Consider the following 20,518-nt stretch of genomic DNA (forward strand, 5'->3'; position numbering starts at 1 on the left):
CTTCAGATGATGATTTCACTGCCTAATGAGCTCATAGAGGAAAACATAGAAGATACCACTCAGGCAAATAAGAAACAAGCTTAGACAGACAAGGGACATCAAGGGAGTCTGGAAAATACCTAAATGTTTTCACAGTCAYTAAGACCCCAGTTTCTCTAAATAGTGTTAGGCTACAGCCAGATCAACGGGTTGCATCCGACTATGAATTGTTTGCATAGCAGAAGAAAGTATTACTTTGACCTTCCATTTCCCTGAGTCCTTCCAGGTATTTTTGCAAAAAAAAAAAAAACAACAGAGGTCTACTAATCCTACTCATTTTCATATGGAATTAACTGAAAAAGCTACACTTAGAGGATGCAAGTGCTCCTGCCAGGGTGCTACTGACTGCAGCACTTTTGTTTGACAGCACACATGACTTTGCCTGTGCTCTTATTTTCCACCATACCATTTTCAGCCATTGCTGTATCCAAGAAGCAGCTGTTTTCCATTTAGGCCAGTGGTTGCAGGATGGAGACTAAGCTTTGGGACTCACTTCCAAATCAAGATCACACTTTCAGGCATCAGACTACACTGGCCACAGGGGCTTCAGATCCCACACAAGGGGCTCAAAGGGAGCCAGGGGACATGGATGGAAAAAGGAAGYGTTGCTGTGCAAAGTTGTGGCTAGTCAGAAGCTGTGGTGGGTGGATTGATGTCAGAAGATGTCTTTTGGGGAATTAATGGGATTATGAATGTGCAACAAAGGGTTTAAGGAAGGAAAAGCTTGGAGGAGATAGGATGTAGGCTGGAAATGTTCAGGGGGGTATCCTCAAATGCTTCATATGAATGCACTAGGCATCCATATTCCTCTTCTAAATATTTAAAATATTTCCTGTCTTAGATTTGTTTTTCTAGAAGCCCACAGGAAACCTCCAGCACAATTAGGCAAACAGCTGCAGATAGGAAGTTAATGCTGCAATGAGAAACRAATAAATATCCCAAAGCTTTTATCTTTTGGTCCCAAATCACTCWGTAGAGGTAAATAACAGAGACACTGAGTRATTTCCACAAATACATGATGWATATACAGAAAAKTGGGAATGGGCAAATGACCYTTCCCATGGGYCCATCATTACTCAGAGGAGGAGCAYGAGAGGGATTAACTTGCAGGAGGAGTAGCTCCCTCTGGGCYCCCTGTTAGCRTGGCTGAATACCCTGAAGGACAGRGCCAGGCTGGGAGAGCCTGCTTYGTTCAGCTCAGCCCCAGGAGAGCAGAGGGCTCGTGAGGTCTGCAGCTGCTGCCTCCAAAGGTGGCTGGGCACACAGCCCCCAGGGAAAAGAGCTGCTGAAAAGGGCAGCAGGAGCACAAGGACAACCAGGTCTCAGTGTCTGAGTCTAAAGACTGCAAGCAGCCTTCCACAAAGGCTCAGAGGGACAAAAACCTCCATGTACAACAGTTGGATTAAATAAGAAATTAGGGATATTTCAATGCATATATTGTAAGAGAATACTGGACTCAGTTGAGTCTAAACTCAAAACCCCTCAAGTCTTTTGCAGGCCTCTGTACAAAAAGATAATCTCCCTGGGCTTGGGGGGAGGCTTGGTATTGCCTATAAAATTTCCTTGCAGAAACAAATATCTGGTCCAGGGCTCTTATTCTGTTTACAAAATTTTATTTCACTTCCTTAGGTGTGTCCTGATTTTAGCAATTTCTCCACACACTTCMACGAGAAAACCCCCCACTATTTAAAATGCATGTCCTAGCAAATAGTGATTCTCTGCCTTTCTGTCGTTTCTTCTGATGCTTCCAAAATAGCTGGTTTTTTTTCCATCCAAATGTACTAATTACTCAAAAAAAAAGTTCAAACTTTGTCTGCTTGAAAAAATKGTCTGCAGCAGCTTTGTTTTTGGGTTATTCCCCAGATCTGAGTGAGGGGAAACCATGTTCCCAGAAGCTGATTTTGAAGATGCAATCTGAGAGAAGAGAGAACTTCTCCTGCAGCAGTGATGGGCTCAGGGCTCCTCTTCCCCAGGAGAGTTGCCTGTCAGGCCACAGGGAGCAACAGGTGGAAAGCAGATGGCCCAAGCAAAAGCAAAAAATGTTTGCAGCTTAAATTTAAAGTAGGAAAAAACCCCACGGGTTTCTTCATATATTTTATGGAAGCAAAGAGCCTGTATTTCCCCAGAGAGYTCCAGTTCTTTGGAGAAATAGTTATGTGCTTCTTTCTGCACCGGTTGCTGCCTTTCAGAGCATTCATTTTTGAGCACATTTTACTTGCAGCAACCTTCCAAAGAGGGAACAGACTTCGAATTACTAAAGAAAACAGATTGTAGTATCAATTCTAACCCACATTTCAAAACTATTAATAGGASCATTTGGGAAGAGATACTCAGACACATTTCTAAATTTCCTTGAAATGAGCTGGATTAGGGCAGAGTATTGAAGGAGCAGAGCTAAAAATTGGCAATATGCTGCTAAGAAATAATTATTTTTTATGGGTGCTTGAAGTCTGTAATGCATTTGATCCAATGATAAACTGAAAATAAAATTACTTCTGACAACAGTGGAATGAAAACAATCCTTATTTATGATGTGAGGCTACCCTTACTAACATAACCCCAAGGTATTCTACTCCAGAGAATCAAAATATTGCAGGCTAAGTATATCTACAGCATTCAGCATCACTCGTTATATGTTTAGTGAAGTTAATAAGGACATGGCCACATATGCTCAGAAAAACTGATTCTTCCTCGTCTTCTGGATTCTTCAAAAATAATGCAGAGAAATAGGAGATTACAGCTTGGCAGGAAGCAAAAAGAGATTAAGTAAAAAAGATGGGCAGAGAAAGAAAGTAGCTGTAAGGAAAGGAAGATCTAGGGGCAAAAGAAACAAGTAAAACATTATTCCTCCACCTCTCTCCCTGAGCTGTGCTTACTTGGGGACTGGGGGCACTGTAATTTTGTTTTTAAGCTGCCAAATTAAGTTCTTCAACACTGCTATTCAAAGACATGTGACACTGAGAAATAATGGCTTTTCTTTTTAATAAAAAACACCAAGACAAACAAATGTAACTTCTGAAAGCAAGAGGCTGTACAATGACCTTTGCTGTATAATCAGAAGTCCCAGCTTAAACARCGTGTGTGACTTTTGTCATTAGGGCAACACAGCTTCTGATGTGTGGTGTCACAACACCAAAATAAATGGCTTTCACGAGATGTGCACACAGAAAGGGAGAGCATTTTGTTCTGGAAGTGATTTCCCTGTCTCTGTACTGGTGCCAGTGACTGTGAAGGTTTCCCCGCTGCTGCCTTGGCTGCAGGATCTTGTAAGAGCTGTTCTAAAGGCAAAAGGGCAGATGTCAATCCTTGATCTTTCTGTTGAGAGGGTGATCTATTAAAGACTTTGCTAGCTGGGTATCTATTCCCTCAACAGGCTGCTCAAGGTAACAAACTCCTGTTTGCCAGATCAATGACCCTACGTCAAAAACTCAGTGTCCTCTTGTTGAATCTGCAAGTCATCCAAAAAGATTTTATTAATTGGGAAAGGTAATGGTGGGAGGTAAGCATCAAAATGTTAGTGGTGGCCGGCAGTGTAAAGAAACTGAAACAAAGAAGTCATGTTTCTGTCTGAAAAGAAGAGCATTTTGTCCACTCCAATAGCAGTTTGATAAACCCTCTTAATCAGACAAAAGGAGGAGACCATCAGCAAACTCCCCCAGCCCTCCTCTCCCTGTGCATCCCAGCAAAAACCAGACAGACACTGAGGGCAAACAAAAATGCTGGCTGAATTGCCCAATATGTCTGTTTAATTAGCACTTAAAGAATCACAAATGTTTTCTCCTTGCTTGAAGGAGAGAGAAGAAGGGGGCTTATAGACCATTTCACCTTAATAGTTAAGGAGAAAATTTTACAGTGCATACCCAAACTGGAAAGATAGAAAAAAAATCCAGATTTTTTTCTGTGTTTCTGTTGTACATGACTGGGATGTGGGGTTTGGTATAGCAGCATTTAATCCCTCTGGAAAAATGAAAGGGGTACAGGACATGGATTTTCTATACATTCACAATTCTCCCACCACTGCACAACTGGTGTGTAAGTCTTGGAAAATATTTCTTCCTAAAAGCACACATGCAAAATAAAATCACAGAATAACAGAACAGTGTGGTTTGGAAGRAACCTTTGAGATCATCCAGTCCAAAAAACCCTGCAAGGAGCAGGGACATCCTCAACCAGATCAGGTTGCTCAGAGCCCCATCCAGSAYGACCATGAAYGTTTCCAGGGATGGGGCATCCAYCACCTCTSAGCAAACTGGTTCAGTGTTTTGTCATCCTCATTGTAAAAATATCTTTTGCCATAGACATTTTCAGAGGTACAATAATTTGGAAAATGTGCACAATTATTGATGCTACTGAACTTCCTGCCCTGTAACAATGGAATTTTCTTGCCCCCAAAAGCATCARTTCTGCAGGGCTTCTTTTATTTTTGTTGCTGTTATCTTTTATGACAGTCAGCCATAAAATCAAATGTGTTCCCTCAAAAGARCTCTCATCTTTGTTTTTTAAAACCAGTGCTCTTATTCTTTTCGACATTAATGGAAAAATATTCCAGAGACATAATGGCATAAAAAAGACAATGCCCTGCCTKGTATTTCACATACATAGGAAATGAAAGAGTGAAAGATGTGCACTAGACATTTCAAAAACACCCATTTGACTTCTTTATGAAAATGCTTACCTTTTTCCATAAAGAAGAAAAATTCCAGTGAGTCTGAGGATTTAAAAACAGAATGTAATGATCTTTCGTGTAAAGCCTCAGRTTTCTCAGACTCCATCAGTGTAAAAAATTTTGCAAGGCTCTCTCTTCAGGCTAATTTAATTAAATGAAGTGGTACTAGAACACCCTGTCACTATTACAGTTCTCATCCTCTCCAACCAGAAGGCAACAACTCCCACAGCGTGCCTGTGCATGTTCTTTASAGCAATGCTTCACCCACTGTTTAAAAACACCCCACAGTGCAAAGTATGTATGACAAATACTCTAATACCTTCTMTCTTTTACAAAGAAAAAAAAAAGTCCAGAGTAAAATGTTATCAATATTTATTTTCTTCTCTTAAAAATTAACCTTCTCATACATTCAACATTTCTATCTAGAAGCTCTCTTCAATGGGAGCTTGCCTGCACTCTAATTCCATCCCATGTGCTATTGCTATTGCTGTGCTGTTTTCTCTGGCCTTATCAATGACAGAAACAAATTTGCCTTATAAGAAGAGTTAATCATCTCCACATAGATTTTATTCCTAGGCACAGGCTCAAAGTCCATGAACACATAATCTTTTGCAAATCAAAACCTATTTCTCTCTTTCATGCATCATTTACAATCCCAAGATGATGTACTGCTAGCATCACACCTGTATTTTASCTCGCTTTCATCCTGATTACTCGTCCTTTAGAAAAGAAAGCACAAGTGACCTTTACTCTTTTCCTCTCATATTTTATTGTCTGTTTGCCTTGTTTTCCTCTTGCTTGTCTMTGTAAAGAATTGAAAGAGAAAGCGGGGTTCCAACCCAGCAGCAGAATACTTCCTCTTCATAAGTAGAAAGAACAGATTTTAAGAACAGTAAAATACCAGGAAAGAAGAAAGCTTACAGCTTTCAGTCGCTGGGATTACACAACTGACCCTGCAGAAACTCACTGTGTAAGTGAGACCCCTTTGAGYCCCAGGTTACCCATGTGAAGTCCAGACCTGATCTGGTTTGTGGGCAGTTCCTGCTGCCTCTCTAACCACAAGCCTGAAGGCAGCAGCAGCAGCARMATTCTTATGTCACCCCCTGAGCAGCTCAGTCATTACTGCTGTGCCCTGGGTTASAACTGCACTAACCAGTCAAAAATAGCAAAACAAACCCAAACAGTCTCAAAAGTGATCAAGTCCAAGAGCTTTGCCAACCTGACTGGTGCAAGCTGTCAAGATGATGTCTCCTTCAGGCACTGGAATGAGCCCTCACTGTCTCCCACAATTTTTTTCTACAGCTTCATCTGCAGTGAATATATTTTCCTGAGATTCCACTGCTTTAAAGAAGATTCTGTTTTCTCACAACCTTAACTAAATTGCTTACCCATTTCTATACCAATTATGTCCTATGGGCCCTAGATTCCAAATCTGCCTACAGGAAGGTGCACAAATGCTGCAGCTGTGACATGCATTAACCAATATTCTAGCAACAACCAGGCTGATTGACAAATTTGGGTTTTGATGACAGTTTCATTTTAACAAGCTGTTAGTGTGACTGGATTTGTATCTCTTGTGCTAATAATCTGATGTGCACAGCATTTGACACCCTCGTCCCCTCACCCAACTCCAGTAGATTATATTAATCTTTAATTGGGTATTGTTCTTGTTTGCATATAATTGCTGTTGTTTGTTATGCAAAATATTTGTCCTCTAAAATATTTTGATGCCTCTCTTAAAGATTGGCCTTTTACACTTGTAGAATGCAATTTGCTTTATGGCATCACCAGGTTTCCCCACAATAAGATTTTTGAGAAAAAAGAGTGAATATTTCATCTGTAGTGAGAAATTTGCATGTTGCTAAATGGTGATGTTCATGAAAGCTTAAAAAATTAACCCAGTCATAGCTGTCCTTGTGTTTGCCCTTCTTCATTCCCTTGGGTTCCCATGGAGTAAAAACAAACCCTGAGATGTATTAAGCAACATGAATTTCTTTTTTTTTTTTTTTTTTTTTAGTGTTTCTCCTGCAGTCAACTTGTGGAACAGTCAGTTTTGACAAATGAATACACAGGCCCCAAGTCTAATATAGACTTTTTCTCTACAGCCTTTCCTCCTACACCCACCTTCTCTTTTTCAAGTGAGAGTATCAAGAAAAGCTTATGGTTTTGATCTCTGTGCAAATAAATGAGCTGAAACAAATAAAACCTGGTTCACCAGAGACCTCCAAGACATCTGGTGGAGTTATTATTCTAAGTAATTAGACCAAGTGGTAGTGAAATTCCCAAATGGAAAGTACCTTCTCACTTGGTATCCAGTTATTTCTCAGAGCAATCCAAACAGCARTAAGTCCTGCCTCTCTCCTTGCATGTGTCTCAGACTCTATTGATTACCAGTCTTTCCAAACACTGGTTTATTATTCAAATTGTAAAAACTATTTTTTTTTTGTGCCATGAGGATCCTGTTTTACTTCCATGAGCATTGCTGGGATTTCTGGTATTGACTGAGGAAGGATGCTAAGCTGCTGTAGTGCTCCTTCATGCAGGATCTACGGAGCAGGCGGAGAAGGGCAATGAATAACAGCCAGGTGCTTGCTCTGGATCAATACACTGCTCTAAAGMGTGCCCAGGTGTGCTTTCTCCTCCTTTCTTGCTGAGAGCTGATTAAATTTCTCTTTTTTTCCCTCATATCTCCCCAGGAAAACATCATTCTAGTTACAACCCAATTGCTCTCTGACACTTTGGGGAGAATGTGGTTCTTGGTCTGCGACAAAAACACTGTGCAACCACTCTGAATTTGTGACTGGGAAGTGAACTGGGAGTAGACCTGTCTGAAGAAAGGAATTTCATTTTGTTTGTGTGTGGTTCTCTTGTTTTTCTGGTTTCAGAGTTGGTCAGGGTGCTCTACGCTCCTAAATCTCTAACAGACCTGGGTGCAGATGCTGTCTCTGGAAAGCCAGATATAGAACTCACACCTGCAAAAGGATCAAAGAAAAGTCTCTGCCATATGAAACAGCTGCTAAATTACAGCACTAGGTTTGGCACTAATGGTGCTCATTCTCATCCCTTCATGACACAAACTCACCAGAGGTTTCATCTACTCTCTCGTCCACCACATGGTCCTTCTGATGAACCCACTCACTGTTGCACTTAAAATAGATCTGTGTGGCCGGGCTGGCTTTGCAGTACAGGTTCACGGGCTTGTTCTTCACAATGTAAGCCTCTTCTGGTTCGATGAGGAAGTGGGGCAATGGCTCTGGAGGATCAGATGGAAAAGTTTCCGGAAGCTCATGAAAAAAGTCATCATCTGTAAAGGAAAAATGAAAGAACCAAATTTCAGCTGGCAAATATTTGCAAAAACATCCTGAAAATTAACAAAGATGCATGCTTTTTGAATAAAATGTTATCTCAGCAGCATTCCTAAACTGAGACTTAGATGCACTACTGTTTCCAGACTAGAAGAAACTGTTCTTTACATCCTGATCTCTTTCCTCTCTGTGATGTGACAGCAATTTGCACATTCACAGCCTGGGATCAACCCTTTGCTACCATCCCCAGCAATGCCAGCAAWAAAGCTTTGTGTTAGAACTTGGGAGAGTCACCTGCAAAACCATAAAGAGAAATAACAGAAATTTTTGGAGGCTTCAGGGTGACACTTTTTCATAGTTTCATATGGCACTGCGTAATTGGACAGTGCAATAGCTGCTGCAGGCTGAGGCTGGTCCAAACAGGAAACAGCATCTTTTGTTTCAGATGAGCAATCTGAAATCTGCTCTGAGGGCAAAAGACTAAATGCAAGTCCAGCCTCCACCTCTTTGTTCACACTGACTTTCCTGCTAATGCAGGTGCCAAGTTGTGTTTTATTTACTCTGTAGTACATAGGTCTGTGCAGTCCTTGAGGTGGAGAGGGCTTGGGAGCGGGGACACAGGCAGGGCAGCTGTGAAATGGTGACATTTTGGGCCAGCACAGACACATGCTATTGGCATAAGGAACCTCTGCACCTCTCTGGTGCTGCTGGTAAAGAATAAAGTCAACGAAAGGAGTTTGGAGAAGGAGGAGAAGCATCCATCCTSCAGGAGGCAGGACTGAAAATACCAAATGTGCACACTTTCCTTCCTCCCTCCCTCTTCACAAATCCTCTTTTACAACCCCTCTGCCCCTTTGTGCAGAGGAAGTCTTCCACATCAGAAAGCACCAAATTCAGCAGAGAGAAACCCTCTCCCCATCTCCCTCCCGACAGCAACATCCAAGAGGCTCCGATCAGCAGAGCCGGGGGGTAGCACCAACCCCTGACAGACGCACCAGTGGCGAGCTGGCAGCTCTGAAAGCCTTTTCAATCTCCCCTCCGTGCCTCTGACACAGTTATCATCACACCTGGTGATGGACGTTGGTGCTGCTCAATAAAACACCCCAGAACACCCAGATGGAAATACGGCTGGCTATCTCCTCCCTGCCAGTCTTCATGAAGAGGAAATGTCAGGCAGCTCCCTCCCCAAACCTGAGATTTCCYGTGCGGGTCGTGTCCAGAATTACAAGGGGTACCCGTCTCCTTCCAGACAGTGCTTTTCAGAAAGACAAGGAGGAGCAGGGACACATGAAGGAGAGAAGGGGAGAGGGTAATGTATGGACTGCATGTCTTGATCAGTGATGGGAATACTTACACTACTTACACAGCAAACCATTTTGTGAACCTCCTAAACTAGTTATGAAGAGAACATATGTTCACCTTTTTTTTTTTTTTTTTCTCATTTCTGCCCCCCCAATACTAATTTAAAAATACTCCCTCCCATCCTTCTGGGCGTTTCATTTTACAAGGAGTATCAAGCCTGACTCACTACTGCATCGCCCCATGAGAGTTAATAGAAGTGAACTGGTTCAAAGATAGAAAAAAGGGCCAATAAATAAGGCCTGACATTTTTCTAGCAAAGGGAAAATCTGTGACACACTATAACACACTTCCATTTCCATCTCCAATTAATCATTTCCAGATACGCAAATTAAATTTAATTTTTTATCACTTTCCCATGCTTCCTTTTATTTCTGCAGTTTCCCTCTGACCAGTCTCCTTCTTCTGCAATCCTATTTCCTCTGCTCATTAGGTATTTGTTCCATGCTCCATTTTGATCCTCATTTTTTTTTCCAAAAAGAAAGATGAGTTACAGTAAGTTAATGGGARTCCTCATTTGGTTCCATGACAATGGAACATGTCTGAACTGAATCAAAAGGCTTTTTGGCATTTTTCATCCCCTTCCATGCACACCTCTCCTCTTCCCCTCTCCCTTTCCCACATTCTGCTCCGTAGACATCCACAACACAGAAACATTAGAGATGAATCATTTCCCCTGAATTGCCACAGGACGTATCTTTTTCTTCTGGTCATTTAATTGCAAATCAGCAAGCAGGCAGATGGAAACYAACAAAGCACACATATGTTTTATAATTAAACAAGTATTGCTTCRCTAATTTCTGGTGACTGGGAGAACAAATGTATTTATTTTCGCCACTAAATTTCTGCACATTATCAAAGGCAACACTTACAATGCCTGACCAATTAACTGCAYCTTATCAAAGATAACTAGTAAGTCTGAAAGGAGAGATCAGCAAGCTGCAAAAAAGAAAAAAAGGTGGTTTTTTAAATTATTCCTTTAACCAGCCTGGAAAACATGTGTGGGTTTTGGTTTTATMTCCTGAAGGTAACTGCTTCTCAAGTTTAAATATTATTTGCATGTATCCAAAGYGCTGCCCAGTACAGTACAATCTAGTCTCACATTTTGACTGTGGTGACAGCTGCTTCTCTCCACCAACCTGGCATCCCACAGTCAGGCACAAGCCTGTTTTCTTACTGTCTCCTTGCTGTGAGTCCTCCTTTCTCTTCTTGAGCAATAATGAAGCTCAGCTTTATTTTTCCACACTCTTTTTTCATTTCTATCAAGAGGCATCTGAACTGCTCTTAAATGTTAGGGATATAGATGGAAACCATTCACAAACTGTCACACAAACAGTGCTCAAAGGCTGCCACATCCCTGGAAACTGGCATTTAAAACCGTCACTTTCCGAAAAGAATTTAAGATAGTAGCTAAGAAAGATATTTTTGCTTTTCAAACTTGAGAATGCTCATTCAATCCCTGCCCTCATACTGTTGCTGTTAGTAGCAACAATGGTGCTTTTTTATAGAGCAGTTTCTCAAGAGGAACATACAGAATATGACCGTGCCTGGGTTTGACAGAAAAAAACAGCAATCCCGCTGCAAAGCTAGCCCTACCTTCATTACACTGAGGGACTCTGGCTCCTGCTTTCCCCTGCTGAAAGGTAACAGGAGGCTTGTTCAGCCTGTGGGAAGCACAGAGGGAAGTCCCYTGGTGTTCCCTGCACCCCACAAAGAGCTGGGGTCAGGTGCTGCAGGGAGGCAGAGCAGCMCTCCCCTCTGAGCCSGGCACAGCAGCTGCCACCAGCGGAGGGGGCAGGATGTGATTTACAGGCAGAGAGGGTGAGCAGCCCCAGTTCCCCTRTGCCTGGCTGTGGCACTTCCTTCTCAGGATGAGAATCTTTTGAGGAGGAAGAACCCTAAATGGACTCATGATGGCTTTCACATAACAGCAGGCACTGCTGAGGCATGGCTTAGGACAGTCAGCCAAGGCAGCTGCTGATCTGGGACAGGGTTTTGAACCATCAACCTCAACACACATCTCAGAGCCAAGAATTGCATTTCCTTTTTTGAATTACACTGATATGCTGTTGTGCTTTCATTGTAATGCTCGCAGCAACATYGAGCATAATTATAATGTCAGTGTAATTACTTGGCAAAATACTCCTAAAAATCCAACACAGAAAACGTCAATATAGGACATTTGACCATGTTGGGATTTTTGCAGTTCTTTAGAGAACAAGATATGGTAACGTCAAAAAAATCTAATGAATCTGTGTTTTCATGAGGATTGTTTCTAACAACATAATATACCTTTCCATCAGTTTCTCCTGACCAGCTCCATCTAAACATAGGCTATTCCTCTTTCCATACAACAAAAAACCTCTGACTTAGATTTTTCAGGGATGATTTTGGTATAACTGTGTGGCCTCTTGGGCCAGCTTCTATAATTTGGGTGGGGGTTGCCTCTTGCTCCGTTGCTATATGAGGGGGTAAATCTTGCCTGAGATTTTGGTCTGCGTCTTCCTGACAGTTATCGCTGTTTATTTAAAATGTTCATCTCCCAATGGAGTAACAAAGTAGCAAATTTTATAACTCTCTTATTTAACTCTCCTAARTAGYAAGAAWTTTTTTTCCTTTATTCTGGAGGGGAAAAAAGCTAATTAAACCATTTGGGAGTGATCTGGGAGTGTAGTTGCAAACACTGAAAATTCACATACCTGATTTTCAGTCATTATGCCAATGTCATGTACAGCGAGCTTCCCTCACAACCTTGATCAAACGCGAGCACAAGACACACATTGTTCTCCCCTGTTGTAACAAATCCCCTTCTGTGCTCAGTAACTTTGAACTGCAAGTTTACTTCTGCAGTTTGTCACATTCATCTTTATTTTCACATAATAAAGTGTACAGCCCATCTGTTGTTATTGACTGATTTACATTAGCAAGACAAAAGACCTGATTAATGATACTGCTAAACTGGTTCYAGTCATGTAATTCATTCACATTAAGAAAATAAATTTTTAAAAGCCACTTTAAATCTATAAACTTCATTTGGAATTTTTGTTTTTGTTGCTGGCCCAAATACAGATACACTTTTTAATTTGCCTTCTGTAGTATCTGACAGCTATGTTTTTTAAAAGCGAAGTCACATGCAAATCTCTAGGAACAGGGGAAATGCCACTGAAATCAGCATCTGTCTTGAAATCATCACAATCTGTCTTGGGCTGTCACATTTAGGAATTTTACCTTAATTTTAGTTCAGCTTTCTTTTAAGGTAAAACAAATCTTTGCCTAAGCCAGGAACCTTTTGATGTTAGCAAAGCTCTTTATTCTTTTCATGCACTTGCCTGTAAAACTGTAYATGTTATAGCTCTCCATGCATAACAAGTGAAAAGAGAGATTTAATGGTATATTTCCCCTTTTATGGATTAGTATCCCTGCTCTAATCTGTGGCAGGAAAATATTGTGCTCCGTACACCAATCTATTCATCTCTAGATCACTGGTTTTATTACTATATAGGAAGCTTTAATTCTCATCAGCCCARCATATAACTCAGTACATATCTGAACTGCGGGACTTGAACTATTATTGCTTAGATGATAATATATTGGACCATTATCTCTTCATGCGAGACCTGAAGCAAATTCTTCTCAAATGGAATTTACTTCAGAATGATTCAAGAGCAATTTCAAATGAATGGCTGCAGAGTTAATTCTATTTGCATTTGGATGCCCATCGCTCGGCAAGATCRCTCCCCGAGCGTGGCGAGAGAGGCAGCTGGAGTTCACTGTGTGGATGGGATTCCTGCTCCTTTTTTAATGTTATGATTAAAAAGCTTTCCAGAGCAACAAGTACTGTTTACTGTGAAATTAACAGCAGGTGCTAGCTCAGCCAGACAGCTCATCGGGATAGAGGAGAGGGCTGGGATTACAGCGCACACTCTGTCAGGAAAGGGAAATTGCTCGGCTGGAAGTCCTTTAGTTGCAGGGTTTTCTGTCCTCCTAGGAAGGGCACGCAGTGCCACCAAATGGGAAGGAAGGAAGCAAAAAATACTGCATGCCACAGAAGCTGCCTCCACCTTAGGGACCCATAACACCATGGAACTATGAATCCAACATTAGGCCAAGCTGAATAAAAWTTGGGAGAAAATAGGACTTCTTCTAAGAATCACTTATGAATAGTTTCCCTCCCAAAGGCCCTCTCAAACCTGCCTCAGCCCTGGAGACCATGCAGGGACAGAGAWTGGGCACAGCAAAGCCTAGCCTGTGCCCTGAAAGAGAAAGCACATTTTCCTGCCGTGACCTCCAGAGAAAGAGAATGGCTTTCTCAGCACTCACCCTCTGTGTGCCCTSCCTCTGACTGACTGCAAGGTGAGCAGGCAATAAGGCAATCACACCTCATTCTTCAGCATCTCAAAAGGGGAAGAGATCCCCAAAAGCCCAGGAGGACTGCAATTTTGCAACAGCAAAATATTTGGCCAACCTTGGAGGCTGGCATCCTCCTGCTTGTGACTGAATTCACTTGCAGGCCTTGATGTGCCCTAAGATGAGGCTTGGTTTTGTGGCAGCCCAACAAACCAGATCCTTGCTGAACTTTGCTGAATCCTCCTGGGAGAAAGGTCAAGGGAATTTCTGACTCAGATTTACTGAGCACCCACAAAATTAAATGCTCTTTTCGTCAGGGAAAGCAGAGCGCTGGCACAGTCTGGGAAAAGTGACAGAGAAATCAATAGGGCATGAAATGTTCATCTTTTTTTGGGTGACTCCAGTCCAGAAACAGAATAAACAAAGACCACAAAGAGGARTGAACTTTCCCTGCACCTGCAGCAGCTCAGTGAAGACTCTCATAGCTAACAATACATCCCCAGGAGGTCAAACTCWAGCTTTGCTTGCACTTAAAGAAAGAAGAACATATCCACTGAATGGCTACCTGTGCATYAGAAGGCTGCTGGGTAAAACTCTCCCTCTCAACCACATGAACATCAAAGAAAAGCCAAACACATCSTTTCTTGTCCTTCTGTACCCCTAGCAAAAAAAAGGAACTGTCACAGGAATCAATACTTGATCTATGGTCAGCCACAGGCACCAACCTGGAGCCCTTTCAAAAACCAGAAAGATACCTGACAAACTGGATTATTGGCTCAACTAAAGAGCCCAGGAAGGAGGTTTCTGTGATTTGGAGACAGTYCTACTATACAGACCACCCTAAATTTATAAACCCAGCAATATCAAATATGGTAATTGGGCATGGTTATACCCACCATGCCCCGACTGGCCTTTCTCACAAAGCTGTGAAGAGCTGAAGKGGAGAAAAAAACCACCATGATTTCCAGTGGACTGCAGTGCACAGTCTGGTAATACATAAGGCTGGGAGCTGTAGCTCAAAAGCAGGGAGGTTTCACAGTCAAGAAAGCAGCCAAATAAGGGGCTGCTGGTGCTCTCCCTGGCAACCCCACATGGAGTGAAGCCCCCTCCACTCCTGCACTTCTCTCTGTGCCCCTATTTTATGTGAAAGCTCCATGGTCAGATATAAAKCCAAGGGCAGAGAAAGATGAAAGAATGAACGGATATCACTGAGCCACAGACCATGTGGGCACTGTGCAGCCATGCTGCCTACAGCAATCAGTGTATTCTCCACCTCTCCTGCTTTGATAGTGCCCTCTCCTCCTCTCAGCCCCATTCTTGGAGTGCATTTTGCCTGGCTCACCCTGGAAAACTGCACTGCTGTTCATCAACAGCTCATTCCAGAAGAGTCAAAGCTGATCTGCATCAGAGTAAGGAAAAGAAGAATCATGTCTAGATGAGGAAAACACTGACTGTACCAACATTATAAAGAGTTTTGCATGTTATATCTYCCTGCTTCTCTTGAAACTGTAACATCAACCAGATGAGAGGAAAATTGATCACAAAACTCTTTATAATGCTCTGTACAATAGATGAATCTTATCCATCCTGCTGCTAATTCAAGACAAAACCTGCAGATATRTTTGTAGACATGACATTTAAGGTTCTGTATCCAGAATGTTACCATTGCCCTGAGACAAACTCTGTCAGAGTAGTGGCTGCTGCAAAAACATGCAAGAGATGGTAGAGGTACTCATTAGCATTGGGCTTAGTGTAGGAAAATGGCACAATTCATGCAAGGCAATTGAAAATACTTTCTTTTGCATGTGAAGAGCACCAAGCTGTTCTTTGAGCAACAAGGTTTATGATATTTGTTGTCAATATAAGAAATTTAATGCAGTAATCTGCAGAAACTACTTGCTGTGAGTCTGCCTGGCCATATAAATAAGATTAAAAAGGATGGAGGCAAATCATCAGGGAGTGAGGGTGACTTTGGAGCACCCAGAGTATGAAATGTAGAGTGAAGAGGCAAAGGCTCTGTTTCTTTGCTGCCGTGCCCTGAGTACCAGCAGTCACATCCCTCTTGGCGATATTTTCATAACTTCTGATGGAAACTCGTGCTTGTACAGAGCTGTGTGGCTCAGTTCCTGTGCCACAGCACTCAAAGGACAGCACTTGAAAATAAAATGCTTGACAAACAACRGATGACATCAGTGACATTTGGCAGTGATTATCCTGTAGATTTSTCTCTCCTTCCATTTCCAGGTTTGTCAAGCACTGGAACAGGCTGCTCTGGGAAATGGTTGAGTTACTATCCCTGGAGACATTTAAAAGATGTGTAGATGTGGCACTCAGTGACATGGTTTAGATTTGGTAGTGCTGGGTTAACACCTGGACTCTGTCATCTTAGAAGTCTTTCTGACTGAAATTATTCTATGAATGCATGGTTTGTTAAAAACTGATAAAATAAAAAAAAAAAAAAAAAAAAAAAAAAAAAAAAAAAGTGGGTTACAGATATCTCCAAGACATTATGTGCTTACTCTCTCATGTGTTATCTTGCTGAGCCACACACTCCATGTTCTGTAAGTGTGAGCTACAGGTGTTTAATGTAATTGGAAAATTAACACAGCTCCTGCTTGATATGGTCATGCTGGTAGAGCTCAAGCCTATTAATGCTAGACATGTCTTATCCAGATACAACATACCAGAGAATAGCAGAGAAACTYTGGTGTCAGCCCACAAGGTTTTGTGTCCTCCCTCTCATGCATTTTTCATTTCAGATTCTAGCTTGTGATGGGTCTGTGTGAGGGCATGGGATCCCCTCCTAACCACCTGCAAAGCACAGTCTAATTTGAAACATTTCTGCCCCAGCTACYGTTAGTGGTCATAATGGTTGACACAAGGTCAAAAATTATGAAACCTCTGAGGAGCATCATTTCCTCCTCAGTGTTAGGCTTCACTTCCCTTTGACACATTAGTCCTGAAGTAGCTCCAGGCTCTTGACCYTTCCTTTAACCCTGATAACTAATTAAAGATGGACAAGGCTTAGGCTAAAATACTTTTTGTTAAACCTATTCATTCTCAAGTCCCCTTCAGGCACTTCTTTGTCACATAGGACAGGGCCTGCCATATTTACATGAACATGAAAGAAGGTGATTGTTACAACAATACAAAAAAATCTCCTTTTACAAGTCCTAACAACCTTTGTGGTTAGACGGTAGAATGCATTTTGCAGAGCATAAAATACATTCTCAACACATACTGGAAACAAGTTTCCTGGGTAAGGAATAATTTCTCTGGTTTTTATATTGTCTCATATCAATAATTAAGCTTGCTTCTTGCATCAGTATGTTAGGGTTAAAATGTCAACCTTTTGTTTGTAGCTAGAATGGTTATTTTTACCCTTATTTTTCTTATTATTAAAATAATAATGGCAGAGTTAAATAATAATACTGGCAGAGCTTTGCTCCTGGTTTCATAATGCTTTCAATGAAAGCATTTTTGTCTCATCAAAAAGTGATGATCCAACATTTCATGATTAATAAAACTGAGATCTAGTGGGATGTCTTGGATCCTGATTTCATGAGCTATCTGAAGTCTTTAGTCAATCTAGTTAGTGGGATCATTCCATCTCAGAAGAACGCAGGACACACGACTATACCTAAAATAATGGCTCAGTCGTGTGGCCATGTGGTTCAGGCATTGAGCTGAGACCCAGGGGACAGATATTCCTGTGTAATCTTGGGGAAATCTCATCTGTCAGGTTCAGGATCCCATCTGAAAAATGGGTGTAGGAGCTAATAGGTAGCACTTTTTGTTCACTACCTTTAAACTGAGCAAACAGCTCTACATTCAGATGCTTCCTTCAAAACTTCCCCAAAATACTTTCCAGCATTGTTTACTAAACAGCCAACAACCACACAAAGGGTCACAAACAAATCTATGTTTATAAAATGAACAGGCAACAAAGTCTGTCTATCCTGGAGCTGATGCAAAGTWTGCCACTGGCCTCCCTTTGCATCCATGGAGCGGCCTTGGGTGCTCTGAAGGGTCTCTCCATGGCTTAGGGGAGTCCTGCTGTCCTGAGACTAACATCAGTCCTCATGAGTATCTACATACTCACTGCTTCTTTTCATGGGTCTTAATGAAATTATTGTTTGCCTGGTGCTGGTTCTCTAATTTCATCCACAGCAAAYATCACAAGAATCATAAATTATTTTGTATGAGGCTGATTTATCCCAGCAGAAGTCCAAACTGAATTAGAAATCCATTAGCTAAATTCTAAGCAGGAGCTTCTGGGGAGAAGGGAAAAGGAAAGGGGGCAACTTTGGAAATTGAGCACCAGATGTAGAAAAGGGGGAAAATCCTTAAAAGAAGTAGAAAAAGAATAGAAAATATAAATATCTTCTTATTGAATTAAATACCCAGGTATTTACAGAGCCAGATGGAAAAACACAGATTATTGTCTAGGATCAGAAGTATGACTCAGACATTTATTTATTTATTTTGACTAGCATTGGTTTTGTAAATACATGAGAATTTGCAAGCAGATGAAAAACTCTGGTTCACTTGAATATTATAGTTTCCATCATGAAAACACCAACAGATTGTGTGTACTATATATACTAATAAAGCTAATAATGAGCTGTTCAACCAAATCTTGATACAAAATAATCAAAGGCATTCCACCCTCTGAGAGAAAATGAAAGCAAAAAATAAAGTTTATTTACATTGGAAACATAGATGATGATTAAATTAGCTATGGTCTTCCATTCAGAGCTGATTTGTGACACTTGGACAGTGTATCTCACTGAGCACATGTATCTGGCTGAGCACATGTTTATTTGCAGATGAACACATCCTCTTCTCTTCTCTCTGCCATTCCACCCTTACCACTGGCAGACTCAGCAAAAGAAAGATGAGGTATTAAAACCCACCCTATCATTTTCCAAAGCTGGAAACTGTAATGGACAGGGCCCACAGGTGAAGCTGCACTACAATCCTTCTTGTGTGAGTTTCAGAAACAGTCTGCATCCACACGGTTCTTTCAAAAGTACATGAAAGGTTCAGCTACAGACTGGAAATTTTCCCCTGCAGTGACTTATTTCATTCACACTCATTTCTGAAGTCTTGCTGATTTCTTACTCACAAGCTCTCTAACAATTAAACAATGACAAAATCTTGACACCCAAAGAGAAGCCTGAGACAGCAGTCTCCTGGCTTTGGTTTGCCTCCAGCTCATCCTTTCGCTTAAGTGGATGTGAACTATCATCCTTCGCAACACCAGGAGCGCCTAGCACAGCTTGAAAAAAAGTTGTTGAGACCAGAGAGCAAATGTGCAGTGCCTATGGGAAGCTCTGACATGTGCCATCAAACTTCTGAATCCCAGAAAATCTCAGGTAAAAACTYCATTACCTGCAAAATTCATGGTGACCCTTCCCAGCCACCACCCTTCCCTTTGCCTCCAAATCTTTTCAAGCTCACTGTATGGACACTAACAAGAAAAATGAGGAGAAAAAAAAAAGTCTTCTGAGTAGTCAGCAATCAAAGTTATGACAGGAAATGATAGCTAGAGAAATCCCCAGAAAGTGCTGAGGACAGATCCAGCCCTGAAGTTTTATGGATAAACAGCGTGAATGTTCAGAGACCAGCAGTGAGGTTTGACCCCTGATTCTATGGATCACACACTGACTTGCTTCCCTTCCTTATCTGTGTTTAGTTCCTGGTTTGCTACATCCATTTTTAATGTAAGTTTCCTACAGGAACTGTTACCTTCTGATAACATGATGTCAATAGAAAATGCCACTTGAACTGGGGCTTCAGACCCTGCAAAACAAAAGCCTTGCTACCGAGCTACATTGCTGTTTCTCCACAGTGCTGTGTTTGGACAAATTCAGCAGCTCACACCACGGGTCAAATAATAACAGGATTGTGTTTCAGTAGCTGGAAGTACACAGCAGAAGCAGAGGGAAAGGGCAGCTTGGAGTGTCTCTGCTCAGCCATGAGCAGTGGGGACAAGAAACACTGAGAGACACCCACCTCTGTCTTGCAGATGCCACAGGAGACAGCACACGGGACAACAATATTTATCCAAGCTRGTCCTCAAATCTGCATTGCCTCTTTTGGGGCACTGGGTCATTTATACCTGTTGTTGGCTCCCTTGTGTCTAAAGAAAGCGCTATCATTCTGTAATGGTGCAGATTATTCCCAGGAATTGCATTTGTCTGTATCTCAGTCTAGTCCAAGGATTGCAAATCTCCGTGRTCTCAACTCCCTGCACAAGTAAGTATGCTGTCTGTGCTAGAGCCTTGGCCCTAAGAAAAAAGCAAATATAGTCCTTTGGTTTTGATTTTTCAGATAAAATTGATCTGMACTCAAAAAGACAGAGCAGCAGCGTTAATGAATCCAAAACATAAAGAAAAAGAAACACTGGAGAGGAAAAATGGAAATGCAATTAGGTTGTAGGCTTTGCTGGGCATGTTTTGTGTTGCTGTATCATATTTATTTATTCAGCACTCCTCAGCAAGTCAGCTCAAAGCTAGGGAGCAATGAATCAGTGCTCTAATCTCCCTCCCCATCATCCCCAGCCTTTGTGAGGAAACTGATATCCAGCCCCAGCTGAATCTGTCGAGTTCTAATCATAAACATCATCACTGCAGAAACACAGACCTAAGATCTYTGACTTACTTGAGCAAAAAAATATGTATTTCAATTCCACTTTAGTTTTTCTCATCTCTTTCTTCATCCCTTTTCTTAGGTTTTCTGTCATGTCTTCTCTCCCTTTATTTTTATCTTGTTTCTTGCCTCTAGGCGATCCTTTTTT

The 20,518-nt window shown here is 41.6% G+C and overlaps 1 protein-coding gene across 1 annotated transcript in view; it reads right to left on the reverse strand.

The window, feature by feature from the left end:
- The window catches only part of UNC5C (unc-5 netrin receptor C), a 240,413-nt gene that overhangs the window by 82,470 nt on the left and 137,425 nt on the right, over positions 1–20,518 (reverse strand). Inside the window, exon 2 of the mRNA XM_057366580.1 lies at positions 7,788–8,009. Within this exon, the coding sequence (XP_057222563.1) occupies positions 7,788–8,009 (222 nt within the window). The remainder of the gene's footprint in view (positions 1–7,787; positions 8,010–20,518) is intronic.

This window comes from Malurus melanocephalus, unplaced genomic scaffold (genome assembly GCF_030028575.1).
Source record: "Malurus melanocephalus ecotype Western Australia unplaced genomic scaffold, MMel_1.1 scaffold_68, whole genome shotgun sequence".
Taxonomy (NCBI): domain Eukaryota; kingdom Metazoa; phylum Chordata; class Aves; order Passeriformes; family Maluridae; genus Malurus; species Malurus melanocephalus.